The following is a 21,005-nucleotide window of genomic DNA, read 5'->3' as shown; positions in this document are numbered from 1 at the left end:
TTGTCTCTTGCATCTGTAAGTTACCAGCTGACTACTGTAAGCAGCAGATGGATGAATCGGATAATATTAGTTCTTTCTATTAAGTCTGAAAAGCCTCATACTTTCTAATGGGATGAGCATATGAAATTTGACATTTTCATGCAACCTCATCCATACAACTGCCAACTACAATTACATCATTTGCTTTTGTCAACACAACAGTATACCTCTGCAGATAGATTTTTTTCCCAAATCTTTGAATTATAAGAATATGACTGGCTTGAATTTGTTAGCAACCTTTACATTATCAGGAATAATGTTGTCCACCAGTACAGTCATTTATGTGAATATGCTAATGTTGCAGGCTGCATGGTGGTTTTTCCATTTCTTACCAGCCATGGATCTATTCATGTAGAGGAGGAGCATCTCTGATCAATGACCGCTGGGCTGTCACAGCTGCTCTTGTGGTGGATGGATATGAAGAAAGTACTTTGTGAATTTATGGGGGGGTTGGTACAAGAATGTGGAGTGTACAGCATTGAGCAACGGGTTTGGGGGGTCGAGTAAGCAACAAAGAAGAATAATTCTGGCCTGGTAGTATCGAATTCTGAAAAGATCCTTATTCATCCCAAGTACCAGAACAGCCCGGGTGATGAGGATCATTGAATGAATTTATCATAGTTTTCATCTGGGTTTGACTGATAATTGAATTTCACATGAACGGCACATGAAATGTATGCATCATGATAGTTTCGGTATATAACCACAGGAAAAAAATGGGATTGTAAATAGATTGTGTAGACTTTGTAAGGCACGTTATAAAACAAACAACCACTTTATAATGGACTGATACCCACATTAGTCACTGTTAACCACATTTCCATCTATCAGACAAAACTTGCTAATTAACGAGAAACTATTGTTACATTGTTGGTAACATTTCCGTTTTTATATTTTTTCTGTAAAGAAATGTCTGATTGAGCATTCATCAAAGAGATACACAGTATACCTTGACCAATAGAAAGTGGGGTAAAAAAAAAAACTGAAAATTCGCAAAAACAAGGAGATCAGTGAAGAGGAATGCACACTCACGAAGAGAAAAAGAAAGTGGAGTTTGTCCCGGTATGAATAAACAAGAGAAATTGGTTAATCCCTCTTACGGGAAGAGGCCTGTCTGAACGCCTCCCCCTGCCTTTGGCTTGGATTCTCCTGCTCACTCTTGTCTCCCTGCGCTTTGCCAGAGCCAGCAGCCAAACTAAATAGTTTTGTGTTTTTTTGAGGGGACTTTTAGACTCTTGTTTTTCATTACCCCATCGTTCTCCAATAAACCACTAAGCTACACAAAACAGCAAGAACCTTACTCGAGTCTGACTGTCTTTGTCATTCACAGGATATGTGATAGTACTTGTACTGGCTGTGATATTCATTCTCTACATTGAAAAAAATGGGCTGGATCTATCCCATAATCTGGTGAGTTTTTTTTCAGTATTGTTATGAACATTCTTACTTCACGCGTTCAGTGCCTGTACTGGGAAGAGGTACACAGTTGTGTTTACTTAAGTGTGCTGTCACCTCAGTTGCAATTTGTGTACACTTTGTATATGTTTCAGCGCATGTAGTGCATTTACCACTCCCCTCAGTGTCCGTATTTCAGAGTTAGAGCCGATGTGCTACACTCCCCATTTTAATGCACAGTACGTAACTGCCAGACTAGCCTATTATTCCAATACTGAGTGACAATACATTGACCTGTCCAGTCAGTTGTTATGAAGGAATGATTGCATATTTATAATGATATGGTTCACACAGTTTTTCCTCATTGTAAACACACCCCTGCCTTTATGTTCCCATCTCTCTCTCTCTCTCTCTCTCTCTCTGTTTCTGTCTCTCTCTCTCTCTCTCTCTCTCTCTCTCTCACCCCTTTAGGCTGTTGTGTGCGTATGATTGCTGGAGTTTAGTGGTCCCCAGACGCTCCATTATGCCTACCCTGCATGGGGAGGTGGAATCGCCCCTGTACCCCCGGCCCTACCCAGGCTCCCTGTCTGAGCAGTGGTATCTCTCTGTACCTGCGGGCTACCAAGTACAGCTCACTTTCACACACCTGGACGTTGAGCCATCAGCTGACTGCTACTACGACTCAGTGACGGTCAGTGGCTAACCTGAGCAGAACTGACCAGAGCGCAACAGTAGGAGCAGCACTGACCATCTCTGTGTTACTGCTCTGACTGACTGTAAACTTGGTTCTGTCTCTCTCACCGGCAGGTGATGTATGAGCAGAAGGTGCTGGGAAAATTCTGTGGTCAGGAGAATTCTGCAGAAGGCCGTCACCCCGGCAGACAACCCATTCTGTCTCCCGGCAACCACCTCCGTGTAATCTTTCAAACCGATGACTCAAACGCCGGGCCGCATCAGCACATTGGCTTCTCTGCCTTCTATCAGGCCATAGGTATGCTATGAGGGCCAGGAATAATGTCTGGTCGTGTTCTGAGCTGGCAGTCCGTAACCTCTCTGTATGTGTCACATGCAGACATTGATGAGTGCTCCTTGCCTGATCCGGATGATGGCTCTGGACCCCTGTGCTCTCAGATTTGCCACAACACCTTGGGGTCCTACCTGTGTTCATGTCGCCATGGATACCAGCTCAGGCCCGACCAGCACACCTGCGTGTGTAAGTACTGTTCCAAAATAAAAGAGGGCAGAGGGAGATTACGGTGAAATCCACTCAGTTTACATTTTGTAGGGGTCTCAGAGGAAATTTTAAAAGAGTTCTGCAGATATACCATCCACTAACTTAAAAATGAACTGAGCCTGCCCAACACGTATGCAGCACCAACATTTAGGCCATCTGAATTTTCTTCTTGCTTTCTTCACCTTCTGCTTGTTAATTTTCCTGTTGCATTACACCATCACAAATCCTCCAATACTCCAAAATAAGCCTCACGCCATTGGAGTCTCCACAGCCAATAGTCACACGTGTTCAATTTCGCCAATTACAAGTCTGCCCTTGGAAACACATTATGATCAGACTACTGACTCCAAATTGATTACTGAACTACTTTCAGTGCCAGTGGACAAGTCTTCTGTGTATTTCAGTATTTAAAATAATTTGTGACCTAGCCAGCAACCAGCAAGCACATAAGCAAGATGTACTCACAGCTAGGTCACCCACAGCTATTATCATTGCTGTAATACAATATAGTTTGCTAGGTATGAGAGTTGTTGCTTTTAGACTCATGTATGACGTTTAGTAGCCTAATACTGCCAGACAGCTTGGATTCCTGTATTTCATAAGAAACTGTTACTACTTAGCTGGCCAGATAATGTTTCCTTCCTGAATCCACCAGGAATCCACACTTGGAGAGATCAGATTCCTATATTTCGTAAGAGTCCCCACATAGCAGCCTGTCACTCTAGTATAGCAATATTCCCTCTCAAAAGTAAGCAAATGTATGCAGAGTCCATGCTTGGAAATGATAACAAACCTACTGTAGCTAGCTGAAGTCCTGTAAGGTATACAAATAATAAATAAATTCATGCTGTACTTTTACAGCATGTTCATGTACATTGTATTGAATCATTAACACACCAAAGCTATCTCAGATACTTTGGGCAGCCTGGCTAGCAGGCAGGCAGGCTGACTGGCTAGTAAGTAGGTAGGTAGGTAGAGGTTTCCCAAGTGGCTTGGTCCAGGCACCAAACAGTCCATGTCGACCACTTCGGGACCCCCAGCTCAGCTTCCTCGTCGTCGTTTCTGTGGAGGCCTCCATGTATCAAGAACTGGACCCTCGAGGAGTACATTCCATGCGTATTCTGCTGTATAACTTTTAAGATTTTAAGATTTACAAGACTCATTGTGTCTTATGCACCTACATTGCTGTGTCTTACTAGAATGTTTCACCATTCTTAAGTACTGTTAAGAACTTCATAGGAAATTCTTTACTACTCTATTTTTCCACCCAGTGCCAGCCAGAAGCAGCTGGGCTCCCCCTCTGACCCAGGTCCTGCTCAAGGTTTCTTCCTATTAGTCAGGGAGTTTTTCCTTCCCACTGTTGCCTTTGGCTTGCTCTGAAGGGGTATCAGGTCTGGAATACTGATGTAAAGCTTCTTTGTGACAACTCATGTTGTAAAAAGCGCTATATAAATGAACTGAATTGAATTGAATTGAATCCACAAAAAAACAAATCCACAAACAAACAAATGCCTGGGAGTCCACAGCAAGAGTCAAGAGTCAAGAGAGATTTTATTGTCAGCCCACCCATTTACAAGTATACGGTAGGGCTGAAATAGCGTTTCCCTGGGACCCATGGTGCTACATTCAGTCAATGAATAAATACACAAGACAATAAATAGACAAAATAACAAGACATTGAATGGAAAATTGGGAGGCAGAAGAGTACAAGTAAATTTGTAAACAGAATTACACCTTTTGAAGTGACTATGTGCATTTTAAATTTTGGGGTGTTCAGTCCAGGAGTGTGGGCAGAGGCATGATGTGCTCCAGGGTTGTGGCACCAATTAACTTTGTATCACTGGGGATATGGGTGAGCAGGTCAGGCAGGGTTTCCTCCTCTCACTCCTCTCAGGAACAACCTTGCAAGCTGTGACCTGCGAGCTGTGTGAATGATATCGGTGGAATTGTGCCCATCCTCCATCTGGCACCAATTTTACTATGGTACATGGTGTGACATGCAGGGTGAAAATAGCTGTGCGTGTATCAGAGGGTGGCGTTTGCCTCGGCGCTTGAGCCAATCAGTGGTAAGAGGGAGGAGTCACATTCCGGTAATGATGTCATTTAAAGTCCATAGTTCTTAACCAACAAAGACAAAAAGGATATGATAACCATGAAGTTCTATGAAAAATTACTTCGGGGAAGCTTGCCCAGTTACCAGGGTAATCAGAAAACAAACAATAATTTTGCTTAGGAAGATGTAAGATGTAAAATAGGAGCAACAGGTTTGTTCTTTGTTAATTTATTTATTTAAATTTCACTCCAAAAATTATTCCTAGCCCTGATAGGTTGGATTTTGGGAGGTGTCGATATAAAACCTCCTAACGTCAATTTGACTTGTGGTAAAGGAAGTGGAAACTCTATGATAGTGGAAACATACAGTTAAACGACAATTCCGAATTTCTTTCTGTACACACACGAGGCAGGAAACCACAAGTGACTGCATATATACCTGCCCCAATTACCAAGAAGATTTATGCTTTTACTAAAAGTTCACCACTATTTTAACAAACTATAAAACATGTTACAGATGTGACAAAATATATTTTACACACAAAAGTCAGTCGCTGTCCAGATACACAAAGACTCGTCTTTCACAAACATTATGAAGATGTTATATGACTCATTGGAAAAAATGATCATTCCCATCTATCATACTGCACCAGCTGATATGCATGGTATCATTCAAACCTGTATAATACAAAAATACATGATATCATCACAAAAACTTTTAGGTGAAAGAAAGAAGTTACTTATTTTAGGTGAAAGAAAGAAGTTACTTATTTACAAAAAAAACAACATTCTTTAGTCAATGAACAAAATGAAAATAGGTGTACCATTTCTGAGATAAAAATGAAACCATTAAATGAAGTTACATTAAACAATTTGGCTCGCGTTACCTCACAAAAACTGAAGAGGCACTGTGCCAAGACAGTTCTTCTCTATGTTTCCCAAATTATTTTGGGTGACTTGGTCCTATGTTTTTTCATCTTAACATCCAAAGAGAATGTAGTCTTTCAAAAGTCATGTGTCATACTTAGAATGGTCAAGATGAAACAGCGAGTATGAATAAACTGCACCATTCTCTGGCTGTGTGTGTGTGTTCATCTTAACATCTGAAAAGAGTTCTTTTAAATTCTTTAAGACTAAAAAGTCTTTAAAATTTAATTTGTTGCATCTGCAATGGTCAAGTAGAGATAGCCAGTATGAAACTACCGTCTCATTGTCTCTCTCAGTGGATTGTGGAGGTGGTCTTTATACTGAGGCTGAGGGAGTTCTGACAAGTCCAGGCTACCCCCTCCCCTCCCCCCTCGGCATGTCCTGCCAATACCACATCTCAGTGGAGCTCGGGTTCACTGTGACTCTCAACTTCATGGGACCTTTTCACATAGAGGGCACAGGACCGGATGATTCGAACTGTCTCCACCACTGGCTCCAGGTACTGCTCTTCATTGAATTGCATGTGTGTATGTGTGTGTGTGTGTGTGTGAGATAGAGAGACAACGAGAGAGAGATAGAGAGAGATAGAGAGAGAGAGAGAGAGAGAGAGAGTACTATTGTGTTTGCTACGTGTGTACAATTACATGTAATGACAATATTGAAAAACCAGGAATGTTAAGAAATGAGCTAAGTTTGCTTTATTCCTCGTGTTCCGTTGTTCTCTCACTCCACAGGTGTCCATCCCAGAAAGAGAGCCCATGAAGCTATGTGGGGACAAGAGTCCAGGAGTGATTCCCACCCAGTCCAACTCCGTTCAGCTGGAGTACCACACTGACTCTGCCGGGCTCAGCCACGGCTGGAAAATGCATTATACCACACAGAGTAAGGGACAGGGCAAGAGGTTGGGGGGGAAGAGGGGTGGGTGGGTGAAAGACATACAAAAAGAATGAAAAAGAGAGGAAATTCTAAAGGAAAGGAGAGAAGCAAAGAGTGAAAGTGAGGGAGGACGGGTGAAATGTTTGCATTGAAGTGGAGAGTAGAACGATCACGCAATAATCCCAAGTAACGCGACAATGACCTCACCTAAGAACAGATCCATAAGGCTCTCATGTTAATGGATGGTTACTATGAGCCATGGTCCAGAGTCCGTCGAAAGACAGGGTTGAATGAGTGAAAAATCCTCCTGCTGGCCATACTGGGTGTGGCCTTTTGCACAAAAATATGTACCGTGATTGTGCCAACTGTGTCATGTAAGGGGTAAAAACAGCAGAAAACAGGAGTAAAATGACAGGCTCTTGGCTATTCTGGCCAAATTCTTTATTTACCTCCACCATTGTGATTAAGGAATGATTTTGCTCTTTTCTCAGGGGTGCAGTGCGAATCTCCAGGTAAAATCTCTAATGGAAAAGTCACCCCCAGCTTTCCTCAGTACCTGTACAGAGACTACATTCATGTGCGCTGTGACACAGGCTACAAGCTGATGATGGTAAGACACAAAAACAACAATTTGTATGCATTTTATTCTAGGAGAGTAAATGCCACTATTCACTGCAAAACAATCACAATAAATATTGTTTAAATATAAATAAGTACATTTTGGATAGAGAGTCAGTCAATCAGCCTGTCAATCAATCAAACCGTTTTCCTTCTGTTACGGCCCAGTACCTGCTCTAAAATCCTTCAAAACGTGTGTGTGTGGGAAGGGGGTTCCAAGTGTCTCAGTTGGGCAGGCGCTCGCCTTGACCTCCTCCCACCAGGGACAGGGACAGGGGCAGGCATGTTGGCCAGGGCAGCCCCTGTGCCACTGCCACAGGCACCCCGCAATCCGCTGGGCACCTGCAAGCTGCCCAGGTAATGCCATCTTCCGATGATTACCACTCCATCATACTCTGCAGTATGACTTGTAGTGTGAAAAACAGTTGGTGGCTGCTTGCGAGTGTATTAGAGGATTGCACTCACAGTAAGATAAGCCTATTGTACAGCTGGTGATTCCAAAATAGGGTCATACACGCAGGATAAAGAAATAGAAAAGAAACACGCATCAGTGTGGCATAGTGGTAAGGAGCAGGGCTCGTAACTGAAAGGTCACTGATGCCAATCCCTGCTGGGGCATTGCTGCTGTACCTATGGATAAGGTACTTAACCCACAATTGCCTCAGTTGTATTAATAGATAAAAACCATACTCATTCTAGTCATTCTGGATAACAGCGTCTATTAAATGATAACGTAATATAATGTAAAAAAAATGCAAAAGAGCATGTGCGTGGACATGATATACTTTACGTATGGGTTACTAGTGCAGGCCCCACTGCATTGGTCAGTGATGCTGTCAGTATGACCGCAAAGCACCTCACATGGCTCCTGATACACAAAATGAGCTCCTTATGTCGGGCAGTCCTGCCATGTCTTTTTGCTCATTGTGCTTCCTTTTTTATGGTGTTTGGCAATGGATTACATAATCCCTTCTGCTCTTGCCAGAGCTCAGTAAATTCCTCTTCCCCCACATGTGTCCACATTACATTTTTTACTTGGTGATCATGTTGTTTTTATTGTTTCCTTCTGCCATGGCTCTTTTTGTTACTGTAATTCTACAGAAGACAGCTTAGAGGACACCAACATTTCTTACCGGTAAATTGCTTTGTAAAAACGTTATTTTTAGTAGTTGTTCCTCACTACAGATGAAATCTGATAAAAAAAGCAATGGGAAGAATTTCCTCCTTCCTATCCACTAGCAGCCGGTAAAGCACACACAAGAGCATTTATGGTCAGTTGCAGACACCAGGCACACTATGTGTGTTTCTAAGCGGTAAAGCCCACATATAATTTAACAATGTACGTGCTGAATCCCACCAATAATCATAGAAAAACTTTACGGCAAACAGTAATTCAAAGGGGTGAATCAGGGCTCAATTCGCTTTATCTGCACTGAGACTGAAGCCATCTTTTTGTCTGTGCTCTTCTCAGGGTGGTAAAGAAATCCAGAGCTATTTCTCCGTGTGTCAGAGTGACGGCCAGTGGCACATTCCTCTTCCCCAGTGCCAGAGTGAGTCGCAGTGAACAGTGGTGCTGCCCAGTATACTGCATGAAAAAACAATGTTACTCCCGCTGATTTCCTCTGTTATATATGATGCAACCATCCACATGAATAGAAGCTCATATTGCCAGTTCATGCACCGCTGATAAATTGTTTGAATTTGAACCCCAACCCTCAACCTTTTCTCTCTCTCTTTTCTCTCCCACACTCTCCCCTGCAGTGATAGACTGTGGGGACCCATCCCCTTTGTTGAATGGAGGAGTCTCCTTTCTGTCTGGCGCTAAGAACCAGTACCTCTCTGTGATTGAATATCACTGTAATGAACCATTCTACTCCCTGGTAGACGGAGTTAGTGGTAAGTCATTGTGCGTTTCTGACGTACACAGCACATTTAGCTTACATCTGTATCTACATCTCATTTTTTGTGTCCGCTAGGTCATTTGTTTTCTCTCATTCGCTCTCTCCTTCTCTCAGTGAACTACACATGTGCAGCAGACAGGAAATGGAAGGACCATCGTAACAATTATATAATACCCAAGTGTTTCCCAGGTAACACTCAAGAGTCAGTACAGCTGACAGTATATTATAAGTCCTCTGCTCTCAATGTAAGATGTTAAGCTACTGTATTTGATATGAGGCTTTGTGTTGGGGCAAAACCAAGAATTAACCAAAATTAACTCATTAATTCATCTCAAACACTAAGCAGTCCTCACCCAAGGAAACAGCAATAAAACACTCTCTCTGTCTCTGTCTCTCCCACTCAGTGTGTGGCCGTCCCACTGCATCCTTAACCAAATTTCAGAGGGTGTTGGGGGGGGCACCTGCGCCACCAAGAACATTCCCCTGGCAGGTTTTCTTATCTACTGGACACAGGGGTGGGGCTGCTGTCATTGGGGATCAGTGGCTCATTACAGCAGCTCACAACCTGGTTGATAGGATCAGCAACACGCCCATCTCTGTGGATAGAGTGAAGGTATAAAATACATTGTGCACATTCATCTTTATTACCGCATATTATTTTAATATTCAGTACACATCAAGAAAATGTTTACATTTTGCTCAAATGTATCATTCAGAATGACTGCAAGGTCACACAATCAGAAGTATGCGCCATGTATGAGGCCATGGCGACAGCCTCTGCCCTAAGCCTTCTATTTAAATGAGGCTAAAAGAAGCCATACTAGTTAAATGCAAGAAAAACAATACAGTTGATGTCAGAATGAGGATATTTTTTGGAAACTAATATTTTGTAACTGTGAGTGTTGTGCAAATGATATACTGTTGTGCAAAGTCTAAAGCACTGTCTTAATTTCCGGGTTTGAGGGCTGGGAGTGAGACTGTGGACAAGAGGTGAAGAAGGAAATGAGACCGATAGAGCAGTGTCTAAACATAGCAATACATATACGGTACATAAAATGATTGTCAGAAAAACTATTAATGAAAGAAAGAAATTCTATCTTTTCTAGGTTTTCTGTTTTGGGCTCTTTCTAGCAAAGGTTTTAATGTTTGAGTGTTTCATCTGAGTGTTTTTCTCTCTCTCTATCTCTCTCTCTCTCTCTCAAGGCATATGTGGGAGACATTGATGTTCAGCAACTCCTAAAATTCCAGCCACTTAGCATTGCCTCCCTTCATCCTCATCCTGATTACAAAAACGAAGAAACAAACTTCAACCATGACATTGCCCTCATCAAACTCCAGCAGCCAATCACATTCAGCCACAATGTCATGCCTCTGTGTCTGCCACCAAAGGGTGCTAAATACACAACTGGGACAGTGGGGTAAGTACTGTATTGCTATTAATATGTATTTGTATTGTGAGTACTTCAAATAAAGTTGGACACATACTTCTCAGTTTGAAATTGAAAAAAAAAAGTGAACATTTCTTACATATATTCAAAAATATGTTTTTAGTGTGTGTATTGTTAATTTTAACAGATTTAAAACAATAAATGAGATACTCATGTTCAGCCTGGCGGGATGGCCTACCCATGATAGTTAAAAAACACTTTCCCCACCCTAGATCAAAGGCAGTGTGACTGTCAGGACAACCAATCAGATACTGTGAATAATATAAAAATGTGGAGGGCCAAACATTAACAGCATGACCATCCACACACTCCAGGCAGATGTGCGCTGACAAGTGAAGTGAGGCAGCCTACTTAAGATCCTCAAAAATCAAATAACTTGGCTACTGTGGGTTTCTCTAATTCATGGTCCATTTCAGTTAGAACTGCCAAGGGAACTGTTCATTGTCAACATGACTGAAAACTCACCTGTTCAGATTACATTTTCGTTCAAACAACCCTCCAAACTAGTGATTCATTAAATATTCTCAAATATATAGTACTTGCTAAGTGAGGCACTATATCCTCAGACTCTCCCTCGTGCACTTAGTGGCACTTAGTAGAATGCTGTATGTTACGTAATGACTCCTATTCTTGATTGTGACAGAGATGATTGTGATACAGATGATTTCCTATTGTCTTTGCTGTTAGCCTAACCTTTTTGGATGCACTTTTGGAAGTGAGTCTGGGTAAGAGAGTTTGCTGAATGACTAAATGTAAATGCAAAAGTAATGGTCTTTAAATGTAGCAAAATTTGAAAATTATTGTTTGTTATTGTTTCTTTGTCTATGGAATAATTTATTATCCTGTTATTGTGACCGTTTTTCTCTCCCACAGCTTCGTCTCTGGTTTTGGCGTGACAGAGGAGGATGTGGTCTCCAACATACTCAAGTACCTGCGTCTCCCCTTGGTGGATCACGCTGTGTGTGGCAAGTCCATCGACAGCCAAAGAATGAAAAACGGAAAAATTCCCAGTTTGACTGGCAACATGTTCTGTGCTGGGTTCCCTGAAGGGGGCAGGGATACCTGCAGTGGAGACAGCGGAGGAGCTTTTGCCTTACGAGAGAATGACCAGTACTGGGCAGCCGGGATTGTTAGCTGGGGAATCGACTGTGGGGTTCAGGGTACCTATGGAGTTTATACCCGAGTGGAAAACTATTTAGATTGGATAAAGAAAACAATGGGGGGAAATTAAAGAGGGAACCATGTCTGACTGTAAGTCATTGTTTGCTTATAATAATAATATACAATAATAATATCATCAAAATGCCAATGAATCTCCTTTGAAATTTAATGGCAACTGTAAAATATGAGAAGGAGGATTATCAGGATTTATGTAATCAACTTCTGTAATACTTCTGTATATCTTACATTTTTACGGCCTTACAATAATCATTATTGTGCTCATGTTGAAATAAGAATATTCCTCAGTACCTGCTGTAATGATCATTTTTTTAGGTGGGTTGTTGAATGCACAGGAGGAAGCCATCGTCCTGGGTAAGGTGGGCTGATGAATAAGTCAAGTCCACTACATGTATTTAATTGTTTACAGTAACTGGCTAAACCGCTGCCGCCACATCTTAAATACCATCTTCTTTCTCTGTCCAACCCCATTGTACGTATCTGAGAAAAACACAGAATCCAGTCACTGATGAGATATTTTTATGGGGCTGTACACAAAATAACTTTGTTGGTTGATCAAAAACTTTGGAATCATTCTTAATCCTGTGTGTTTGTGTGTATGCGTGAGTCCTTCTGAGAAAGCATTCTATGCCTTGCTTACTTTATATTCACAGTAAAAGAAATGCTTTCCCCTGTTTTTCCTGTGTTTAGCTCTACCTGCAGTTGGGACCTGATTCATACATAACAAAATCAAAAATACTTTTGATGAAAGTAACCACAAATTGTAACACAGGTGATGTGTTAAAGCTGGGATTTTGTCTTATAAATACTTTTGTGAATAATGGTTGAGACATTAGTCTCATTAATAACATGTAATTACATATTAATTTCATGAACTTTTGTATGATTTGTTTCTCCTCATTTCCCCCTGTCATACACATGCCAATGACACGCCAATGATATATAGATATATGCACATTGTTTTAAATATTAACTGTTATTATCATTAATTTTAGGTTGATATGTTTAAATTTGTGGTGAATTTTAAATTTAGAGAGGGAAGACATACACCAGAAAATGCCTCTTGGACAGCCATTTTAAAACTTTTAAAACATTTTTAGACTTAAAAGGTAGTGACAATCCCCCAAAACCATTATTGACAACTTAATAAATGGTCCCACAGTAATCTGGTCCACTACAATGATGCTAGCTCACTCCTGTGGACAGTTCAAAGAGAATGAGATGTAGGTAGCCATTGTGGAGTACACAGCAACAACATGTCAGGCACCTACATGTTACTAGGTCATTAAGTCAGTTAGAGGTGTGCTGGTTCTGCTGTCAGTGCTGGCTCTCCTGCAGGGCTCTGCTTGTATCGTGTAATACAGCCAGTGGCTCTGAGACCAGTGTATCAGAGGAACACAGAAGCTTTGCTTCAGTCCTCCCTGTGGGGCTAAAGGATATATGCTGTGAGAGGAGCTTAATGCTCAACTGAAAGTGAGTAAGAAGCCTTTCTAATGAACAGGGTAGCTCTCAGACATGGACACCCAGAACACATGTAAATGCTGAGCAGAACCTGCCATTCTGCCAACGATGTTTCACCCACAAAGTATGATTACTTAGTTGTTTCTATGGGATTAAGCACCAAATCCATTATTTAACCATAGAGATGACTGTGCACGATCTGATGAATTGAGATGAGTGTTTGGACTCAGTACCTAAAACCAACAATGTAATACCAATCTAAACATGAATCAATACATATTGTTATTTGTCTGTCAAATTAGGAGTTGGAGGAGAATGGCCATTACATATACAGGCACCGGAGGTGAGGATGTTTTTGCAATGTCCATCAGAAATCACTATAATGACCCTGAGGTCTCACTTCAACTGTGAGAGCATCACAACTGAAAGAGGATGAGTATAATTTGATCATTGGCATGAAACTGGGTGAAAAAAAGGTTATTCATATTGTCTTCAAGTTTCTGGATCACTAATGAGTGTACTAAAAGAAAGTATATGTGCACAGTGACCACAAACCTCGTAATTCTTAGATACTTGCCAAGATACTGGGAATTGCTGATACAGTGGTAATCCAAAAGAATATGCTTGATCCCATCAATGGTACGTAGTACCTACTGCTGTGGAGTCCAGACTCATATTAGCAATGCCTGGGCCATAGGGCTCCCCCTGTGCTTGGAGTGAGCACCTTTGCAGACTCAGCCGCTAATGAGCTGAATATGTAATACAGAGCTGTTTCCGCTCTCTCTCAGCCTCATCTCGCCCACTCCCTTCCCCCACTTTCTTCCACTACAGTGGAAACCCCATGACCCCCATCTGCTGTGCTCTCATTCTCTGGGTTCCTTCCTGTTCCTCTCGGCTTTGCCGGTATCTTATTTTTAAACCTGACATACACACTGTATGTTGTATAATCTACTCAAGACGCACCAAGATGCATGTATAGTAGTTGGAGACCAGCTACAGTATACCGTGCAGGACTGTTCAAGACTTTCTGTCTGACTGAAGCTTTTCATTCTATCCTACTGTCTCTTTGTGTATTGTATGAAACTCTCTAGTCTACTGAAGTCTGTACGTACAGTCTAGTCTGTACTGTCTAGTTTGTACTGAAATGTGTAAATGCATTACAGATCACACTGTGCTGTAAAGTGACTCACCACTACTGTTGCACCTGTGTGTATCTATATTACACTCTCTTTCCCTTCCCCCACGGCCAGCTCTATCTCTGCTTCGCAGAACAACAAACACATGCTAATCGATTATGGTAAGACGAGGTGGTGTTCAAACAGTGACAGAGAAAGCCACAGAGGCTAAACAGTCATTTTAGCAACACAAAGACGTTTTAGTAACACAGCTATTTCCCGTTGTTCATCATGATCAGGTATGTTCATCTCTGATTTTCATTCAAATATTGTGTCATATATCCTAAAGTACTATAACACTACCACTGTACTATTTAGCTGATTTACAGTTTTATTTTGTAAGATGAGCATAGGAGCATAGGAGAGAGTCATTATGTACTGTCCAATAATGAAATACACAGTAAATAAATGTTGTCAACATACAAAAATATCAATTTAGCCCTATGCACATGTGATATATTGTCTACAATGTCTCTCACTGAAATTATTGATGTAACAATTAAGTTACACTGGTCTGGGACACATTACGGAGCCTCCCACAAACTGAACAGATGCTATTTACCTAAAATCTTTTGTATAACTTGCCCCTGTGATTTTTTTATTTATCATCTGAAGAGAATGTAAGCTGAAAACATTTTAGGAGATGTCATTTAGTATGTATATGAAACAGTATTTATGGGAACTTATGTACAGTAGCAAGTATTTTGCCATGCCATTTTTGCCTCTTGTTACCTGTGTCAGTGTAGTCTTCTTGAACTAATCAGTGTATAATCGGGGTGTAATCAGTGTACAATGTAGAATGCTTAATAACCCTTCCTCTCTGTCAGGTTCTGTGTCCTGTTTTTGCCTGTGGTTGCCTCTCAGTCCATTTTTGGGTGGGTGGAGTCCCCCGGTTACCCCGGAGCTTATCCAGATGAAGCCAAGTTTGACTGGAAGCGGTGTGCCCCTTCTGGCCACACCCTCTCTCTCACCCTGATTCACCTGGACATGGAGGACAGTGAAGGGTGTAAGAAGGATGCACTGGAGGTCAGTCAGGGGAAGGGCTGTTGGGTAGCTGGATGGACCATACATATCCTCTCCATGGATACAAATGTCTTCTGAGTGGCTCATGGTAAACACAAATGATGCTTAAAAAAAAAAAAAAAAAAAAAACACTTTCTGCAAAACCCCACAGAGGCACACTGATTCAGCTCTTTGAATGTCACCTCAAGAGGCCCATAAGATACAGTAGATACACGTGACAGATGTGGCAAGACTTGATATTAGTTAGCAGTTAGTAATTGTTTAAGGACAACACAGAAATGATTTCACTTTCTTTACCTCCCTTGTCTTCCTCTGTCTCAGATCTCGAGCGATGAAGGGAAGCTTGTCTCCTTGTGTGGTCGGAAGTCATATGAGGAGCTCCAGTCATCAGTCAATCCTTCTCTCCGATCCTCTCCCTCTGGCTGCCTCAAGCTTTCATTCCACTCAGATTACTCCAACACCCAGAGGCACAGCGGCTTCAGGGCATTTTACACTGTGCAAGGTGAGGAAAGGAAAAGGGGACACAAGATACAAAATACCTGATACAGAAACCTGTTTATTCAGTACATTTTGCTCTACTCCAAACTGTGTTATTATTACTCATCTACCATGGTGTCTCAGATGTAGACGAGTGTGTTGATCCAAACAACCGCTGCACACAGTTCTGCAGCAACTACGCCGGGGGATACCATTGCTTCTGCCAACCAGGCTACCACCTGGACACAGATGGACACACCTGCAGAGGTACACAGAGAGAGAGAGAGAGAGAGAGACAGAGAGAGAGACAGAGAGAGAGAGATCAGAGCAGCATTGTTGCACTTACCAGATACTGTCTTCATCCACTTTTATTCTCTCTTTATGTCAAAGTGAGTTGTGGTGTGGACATATCAGGCTCAATTCTCAGTACAGTTACCAGCCCAGATCAACGTGACTCATATGCAAATGACCTCCAGCTGGTCCTGGAGTTGACAGATGATTTTGACCAGCTGGAAGTAGACAGGGGTCCCTGCAATGACTCCTTGATGGTATGTGACTGACTCTGTCATCTGTGCTTATCTGTGTTTAGTAGCTGCTATCTGAAGCTCCAAAGAAATTTTGGGGGTAAAATTTTCAGATAACCCCTACACAATTAACCTGAATGAACCGGTCCCATCCACAACGGTAAAAATCTTACTTACTGCTTACTTACCACAGATTAGAACCCCCTCACGTGAATTTGGGCCCTTCTGTGGCCATGTACCTCGTCTTTCCCCTCTCGTCAGAGGATCTCATCATGCCAAGATTGTCTTCCGCACAGACAGAGCCGGAAACAACACCGGGATCACAATCAGCTACAAAATCAAAGGTTCCCTGACAGGTAGGTGAAATTCATGAATGATGTGTATGCAGTCAAAGTGTAATTGTCTCATTTTCTAGTAATTCTCTAGTAATTACTCTCTTTCTGATAGGTCATGAAAAATAAAATAACATGATAACAGTCTACACAATATAATAACTTTTGGAGTGATAAGCATCATGAGGCAAAAGAATGAGGCTGTCACCAACAGTGATCAATTACTGATTCCAGCAAAGACCTGGAATGTCAAAGATATTTTAACATGGCTTAACTTTATTCCACGGTTTGTATTAGGAAGAGCAAACATGAATATGAAGATGGTTATTTCTTGTATTTATAATAGTTTCTATGAGGAATATGTGTATGCTGAATATTACAGACAGTATTTCATCCATATTATTTTCCTTTTAGGAGTTATACCTGAACTCAGGTTTTCATTTTTGGGTACAGGTGTGTTATGATTACATTACATTACATTACGTGCATTTAGCAGATGCTCTTATCCAGAGTAACTTCCAGCACAATGGAACGCAAGTGTATCCATTGGAGTTTAAGGGTTTAAGAATGAAGGAAACATGGTGTCTGCATTCTTAACAGTGTTCATGTAAATACGTTGTACTACCCTGAGTGCTGAACCTCCATGGCAGTATCTGTGTGCTGTATTAGTAATTTACCCTCTTCTTCCTTTTTTTCATTTTCATTCAGCTGTAGACTGTGGGATTCCTGACGTTCCAGAGGGTGGGCCCCTACAGCTGGCAGATCAGAACCCCAGAACAAAGTACCGTGATGAAGTCCGATTCCAGTGCGAATCTAAATACTACACATTGGAGGGGGATGGTGAGCAGAGAATTTACTGAACTGAACAACAGAATTTGCAACATCCAGACAGAACTAAACTCAGCAGCCTGACAGTAGAGTAATAGTATAAAGATATGGTCTGGAACATTGAAATATTCAAAACAGTCATGATTTTATTTGTATTCTACTAAGCTTTTTGGCTCACAGGACAGGAAATACAAATGATATTGTGACTGCAAGTCTGAGTGTGCAAGAGCTTTCCTTCCAAGCAGGCAATTCACATTATCCCTCCATTGGAGAGTTGAATCCTTAGTTAAAACATTGTAAAATAGCTGTGACCACATAACATAACATAACATAACACATAACATGATCAGAACTGAAAAAATGTGAGATTTCTCTAAAATATTCCACTTTTTCAATTTATAATTAACATATGCACCTTAAAATAAGTAGTTCAGAGGTACATTGTGTCAAAACATATTTTCTGGAATGAAAAGTAGTACTGTGACCAGAAGTAAGACCTCATTTGGTGCAAAAATATCTTGTGTTATATTATGGTGTATTATTAAACAGGGGAGGTAGGTTCCAGCAGTATAACCAAAGAAACAGTTGTTTTCACTTTAAGTTGTAGTGAGGATTGGTGGCGACACATTTAACTCCCTGGGCTGGGAACTGAACCATGGTCTCTCACTTCACAGCACATCACCCCCAGAGAGGACAGACTGAACTGATGCTTAGTTCCTCTCCATGTGGAGTTGATTCAGAACAAGGATAAAGAGAGGAATCATGAATCTCCTATAATGCTGTCAAAAGGAGACTTGCAATTGATAGACATAGAACCTATTACACAGCGATGATACTTGGAAGAGCTTGACTAACCTGGTGTGTCTTCAGGAAAATAGTTGCAGACGTAATTAATACAACACACTGTGACGGGCTCACCCAAATAAATTTAGCTCAGGGGTTTAAAGCATTTTTGTTCATAAGTCTGTACAGACACTTTCTGTTCTTATCTCCATTTTGATGCAAAGAACTACATGGAGATGAATTTCACTGTGAAGTCAATAGTTAATGTTTGCTGTTAGTTAACTTGAATGCAGTGCTATTACAGATAGGACGTGAATGATTTGTAACTAGTCAGGTATTAAGGAAATATATAGCTATCAAACAGTACGAGCAAAACTACGAGCAAAAAAGTCTTCCTGTAATTTCTACCATAGCCGTTGGTTTGCATGATTACATTACATTACTTTTATTTAGCAGACGCTCATATACAGAACGACTTCCCACATGGATTCAAGGTGAATGAGCAACAGTGTCAGACCAGGCTAACAACACTCCCAGGCCAGTGAGTGTGAGCATAACACTATTCAAGCCCTATCACGTTAACTTGTGCTACCTGACCAGACAATGGAAGCCAAGTATACTAACACACAAAAGTCACCAGATCACAAAATCTGAAGCACATTGTAATACTACACATCAAACACCAAGTAATACAATGATAGGAGTTTGGAACATGCTTCCTCTGTTAGGTCATACAGAACTGGATTCTCTTATCACACTTCTACTATGTGTCTTCTCAGCAGTTACCGCCTGACTACTGTAAGCAACAGATGGATGAATCTGATAATTATTATTTCTTAGCATGAAGTGTTGTGGATGTTGGAACCTTCATGTAGGCCAGTAATTCATGTATTTTTCCCCTTACATCAGTTCAGTCAATGTACTTCGCAGTTTTGATTGTACTAAGCCACATCTTCTCTCTACATGCCCCTCTACCTTTCTCTGTAACAGAAAAGTATATTTGTGATGCTGAGGGAAACTGGAGGTCTGAGAGTGGTCAAACTGTGTTGCCAAAATGCGTGCCAGGTACAGTATTCTATAATTTCACCATCACTCCTTGCAAAGTTAATGTTAAAGCAATGGTAATGTGGTCCAGATTCCACTTCAGCTACTTATTCGTGTAAACATTTCCTCCTTTCTCAGTGTGTGGAAAGACAGAGAATGAGATCTTCAGCTTCTCCAGGATTTTAGGGGGACAGGAAGTACAACCGGGCGAAATTCCCTGGCAGCTATGGCTCTATTCACGCAGAGGAGGAGGATCACTGATCAATGACCGCTGGGCTGTCACAACTGCTCAAGTGGTGGATGGATATGAGGAAACTACTTTGCGTATTTATGGGGGTTTGGTGCAAGCGCGGGGAGCGTACGGCATTGAGCAACGGGGGGTGACGCCTGAGGACGCAATGAAGACTAATCCTGGCCTGGTAGTATTGTATTCTCAGAAGATCCTTATTCACCCCCAGTACCAGAAGGGCCTAACTGATGCGGAACGCTTGAACTTTGACAATGACATCGCTCTGATAAAACTGAAATCCAGGGTTAATCTGGGTCCCACCATACTCCCCATTTGCCTACCAGAAAAGAAGGAAGGGCTATCAATGGAAAATAAGGTGGGCACAGTTTCAGGCTGGGGGTTAAATGAAGGTGGTGTACTAAGTAGGAAATTGCTTTATACAAATATTGTTGGTTACCCCCACAGTGAGTGTTCTGATACTCCTATACATCTGAGCAAACGCATGAAAGTGATTTTCACTGAGAACATGTTCTGTGCCGGGGAACAAGGACACGACAGCTGCACGGGTGATGCTGGAGGGCCCTTTTTCATTCCCAGGCTTGGTTCAGGTAACAAGGGGAGCAAAGGGCCATACCGCCTGTATGGCATCGTGTCCTGGGGTGCAGAATGTAAGGATAAGGGCTACTACACCAAAGTGGAGAACTACCTGGACTGGATTAAGGAAACGATTGAGAAGGAAGAGAGTGAGGAGTGAAGACATTAAACAAGAAAAAACCCTTTTCACTCAACATTTTATCTAGCTGTTACCAATGAATATGTTTATGCCATTGGAGCTTATTATTAAAATCATAAGTTTAGTGTATAATGTCTGTAATATTTGATTAGATGGGATGTTTTCCTAGAGATAGACTGGTACTGTATAGACTAACATCATGGTCTCCAGTAATAGGAAGGCTGATTGTGTTGAGGATATTGGAGAGGAATTCAGGTTTCATTGTTGGTAGGTAATTGGATAAAAGATTAATCATAATTAAAATCTCGCTTGGGTTGGGATAGAGCCATTTTCAGTCAGTGTCCTCAATAAAAAAAATACTCAAAAAGAGTGTGTGCTATCATAATGTAAACTTATTAATAAAGCAGGGGTTATAGTTAATATGTAAATTATAATCTGAGATGATTAAAATGTTTTTTATGCTTTGTCATAAGTGGTACAGTATGAAATTATTGAATCATATTTGTTTACTGCAGTTTAAAATGTGTTTGTTGCAGTCTTCATTTGGGTTGTCTTGACAATTGAATTTGACATAAATTACTTTTTTGTCAAATTATTTTTGTTCATTTATTGATAATTTCTATACATCACCATAAAATAGCTTGTAATTAAAAACTGATCGTCCAGACTTTGTAAGGTACATAGCAAAACGAATGAAAAACTATCAATACAGTATTGGTAATGTGTC

At 41.2% G+C, this 21,005-nt stretch overlaps 1 protein-coding gene across 1 annotated transcript; it reads left to right on the top strand.

Moving 5' to 3' along the window:
* Positions 1-909: 909 nt before the first annotated feature.
* Positions 910-20,682, top strand: LOC118784421 (complement C1r-A subcomponent-like). The gene is made up of 22 exons (XM_036538655.1): positions 910-1,449; positions 1,906-2,125; positions 2,242-2,425; positions 2,507-2,647; positions 5,944-6,146; positions 6,382-6,529; positions 7,015-7,133; positions 8,613-8,691; positions 8,903-9,037; positions 9,157-9,231; positions 9,447-9,655; positions 10,246-10,460; positions 11,364-11,718; positions 12,360-12,370; positions 15,133-15,331; positions 15,650-15,830; positions 15,950-16,072; positions 16,196-16,353; positions 16,523-16,685; positions 17,370-17,501; positions 19,263-19,337; positions 19,455-20,682. The coding sequence occupies exons 1-22, from the start codon at positions 1,424-1,426 to the stop codon at positions 20,297-20,299; spliced, it is 3,996 nt and encodes a 1,331-aa protein (XP_036394548.1). The 5' UTR covers positions 910-1,423; the 3' UTR covers positions 20,300-20,682.
* The last annotated feature ends 323 nt before the right edge of the window (positions 20,683-21,005 follow it).

The sequence above is a fragment of the Megalops cyprinoides genome, chromosome 10, assembly GCF_013368585.1.
Source record: "Megalops cyprinoides isolate fMegCyp1 chromosome 10, fMegCyp1.pri, whole genome shotgun sequence".
Classification (NCBI taxonomy): domain Eukaryota; kingdom Metazoa; phylum Chordata; class Actinopteri; order Elopiformes; family Megalopidae; genus Megalops; species Megalops cyprinoides.
The sequence above is the reverse complement of the archived record's forward strand: the minus strand, read 5'-3'. Positions and strand labels throughout refer to the sequence as shown.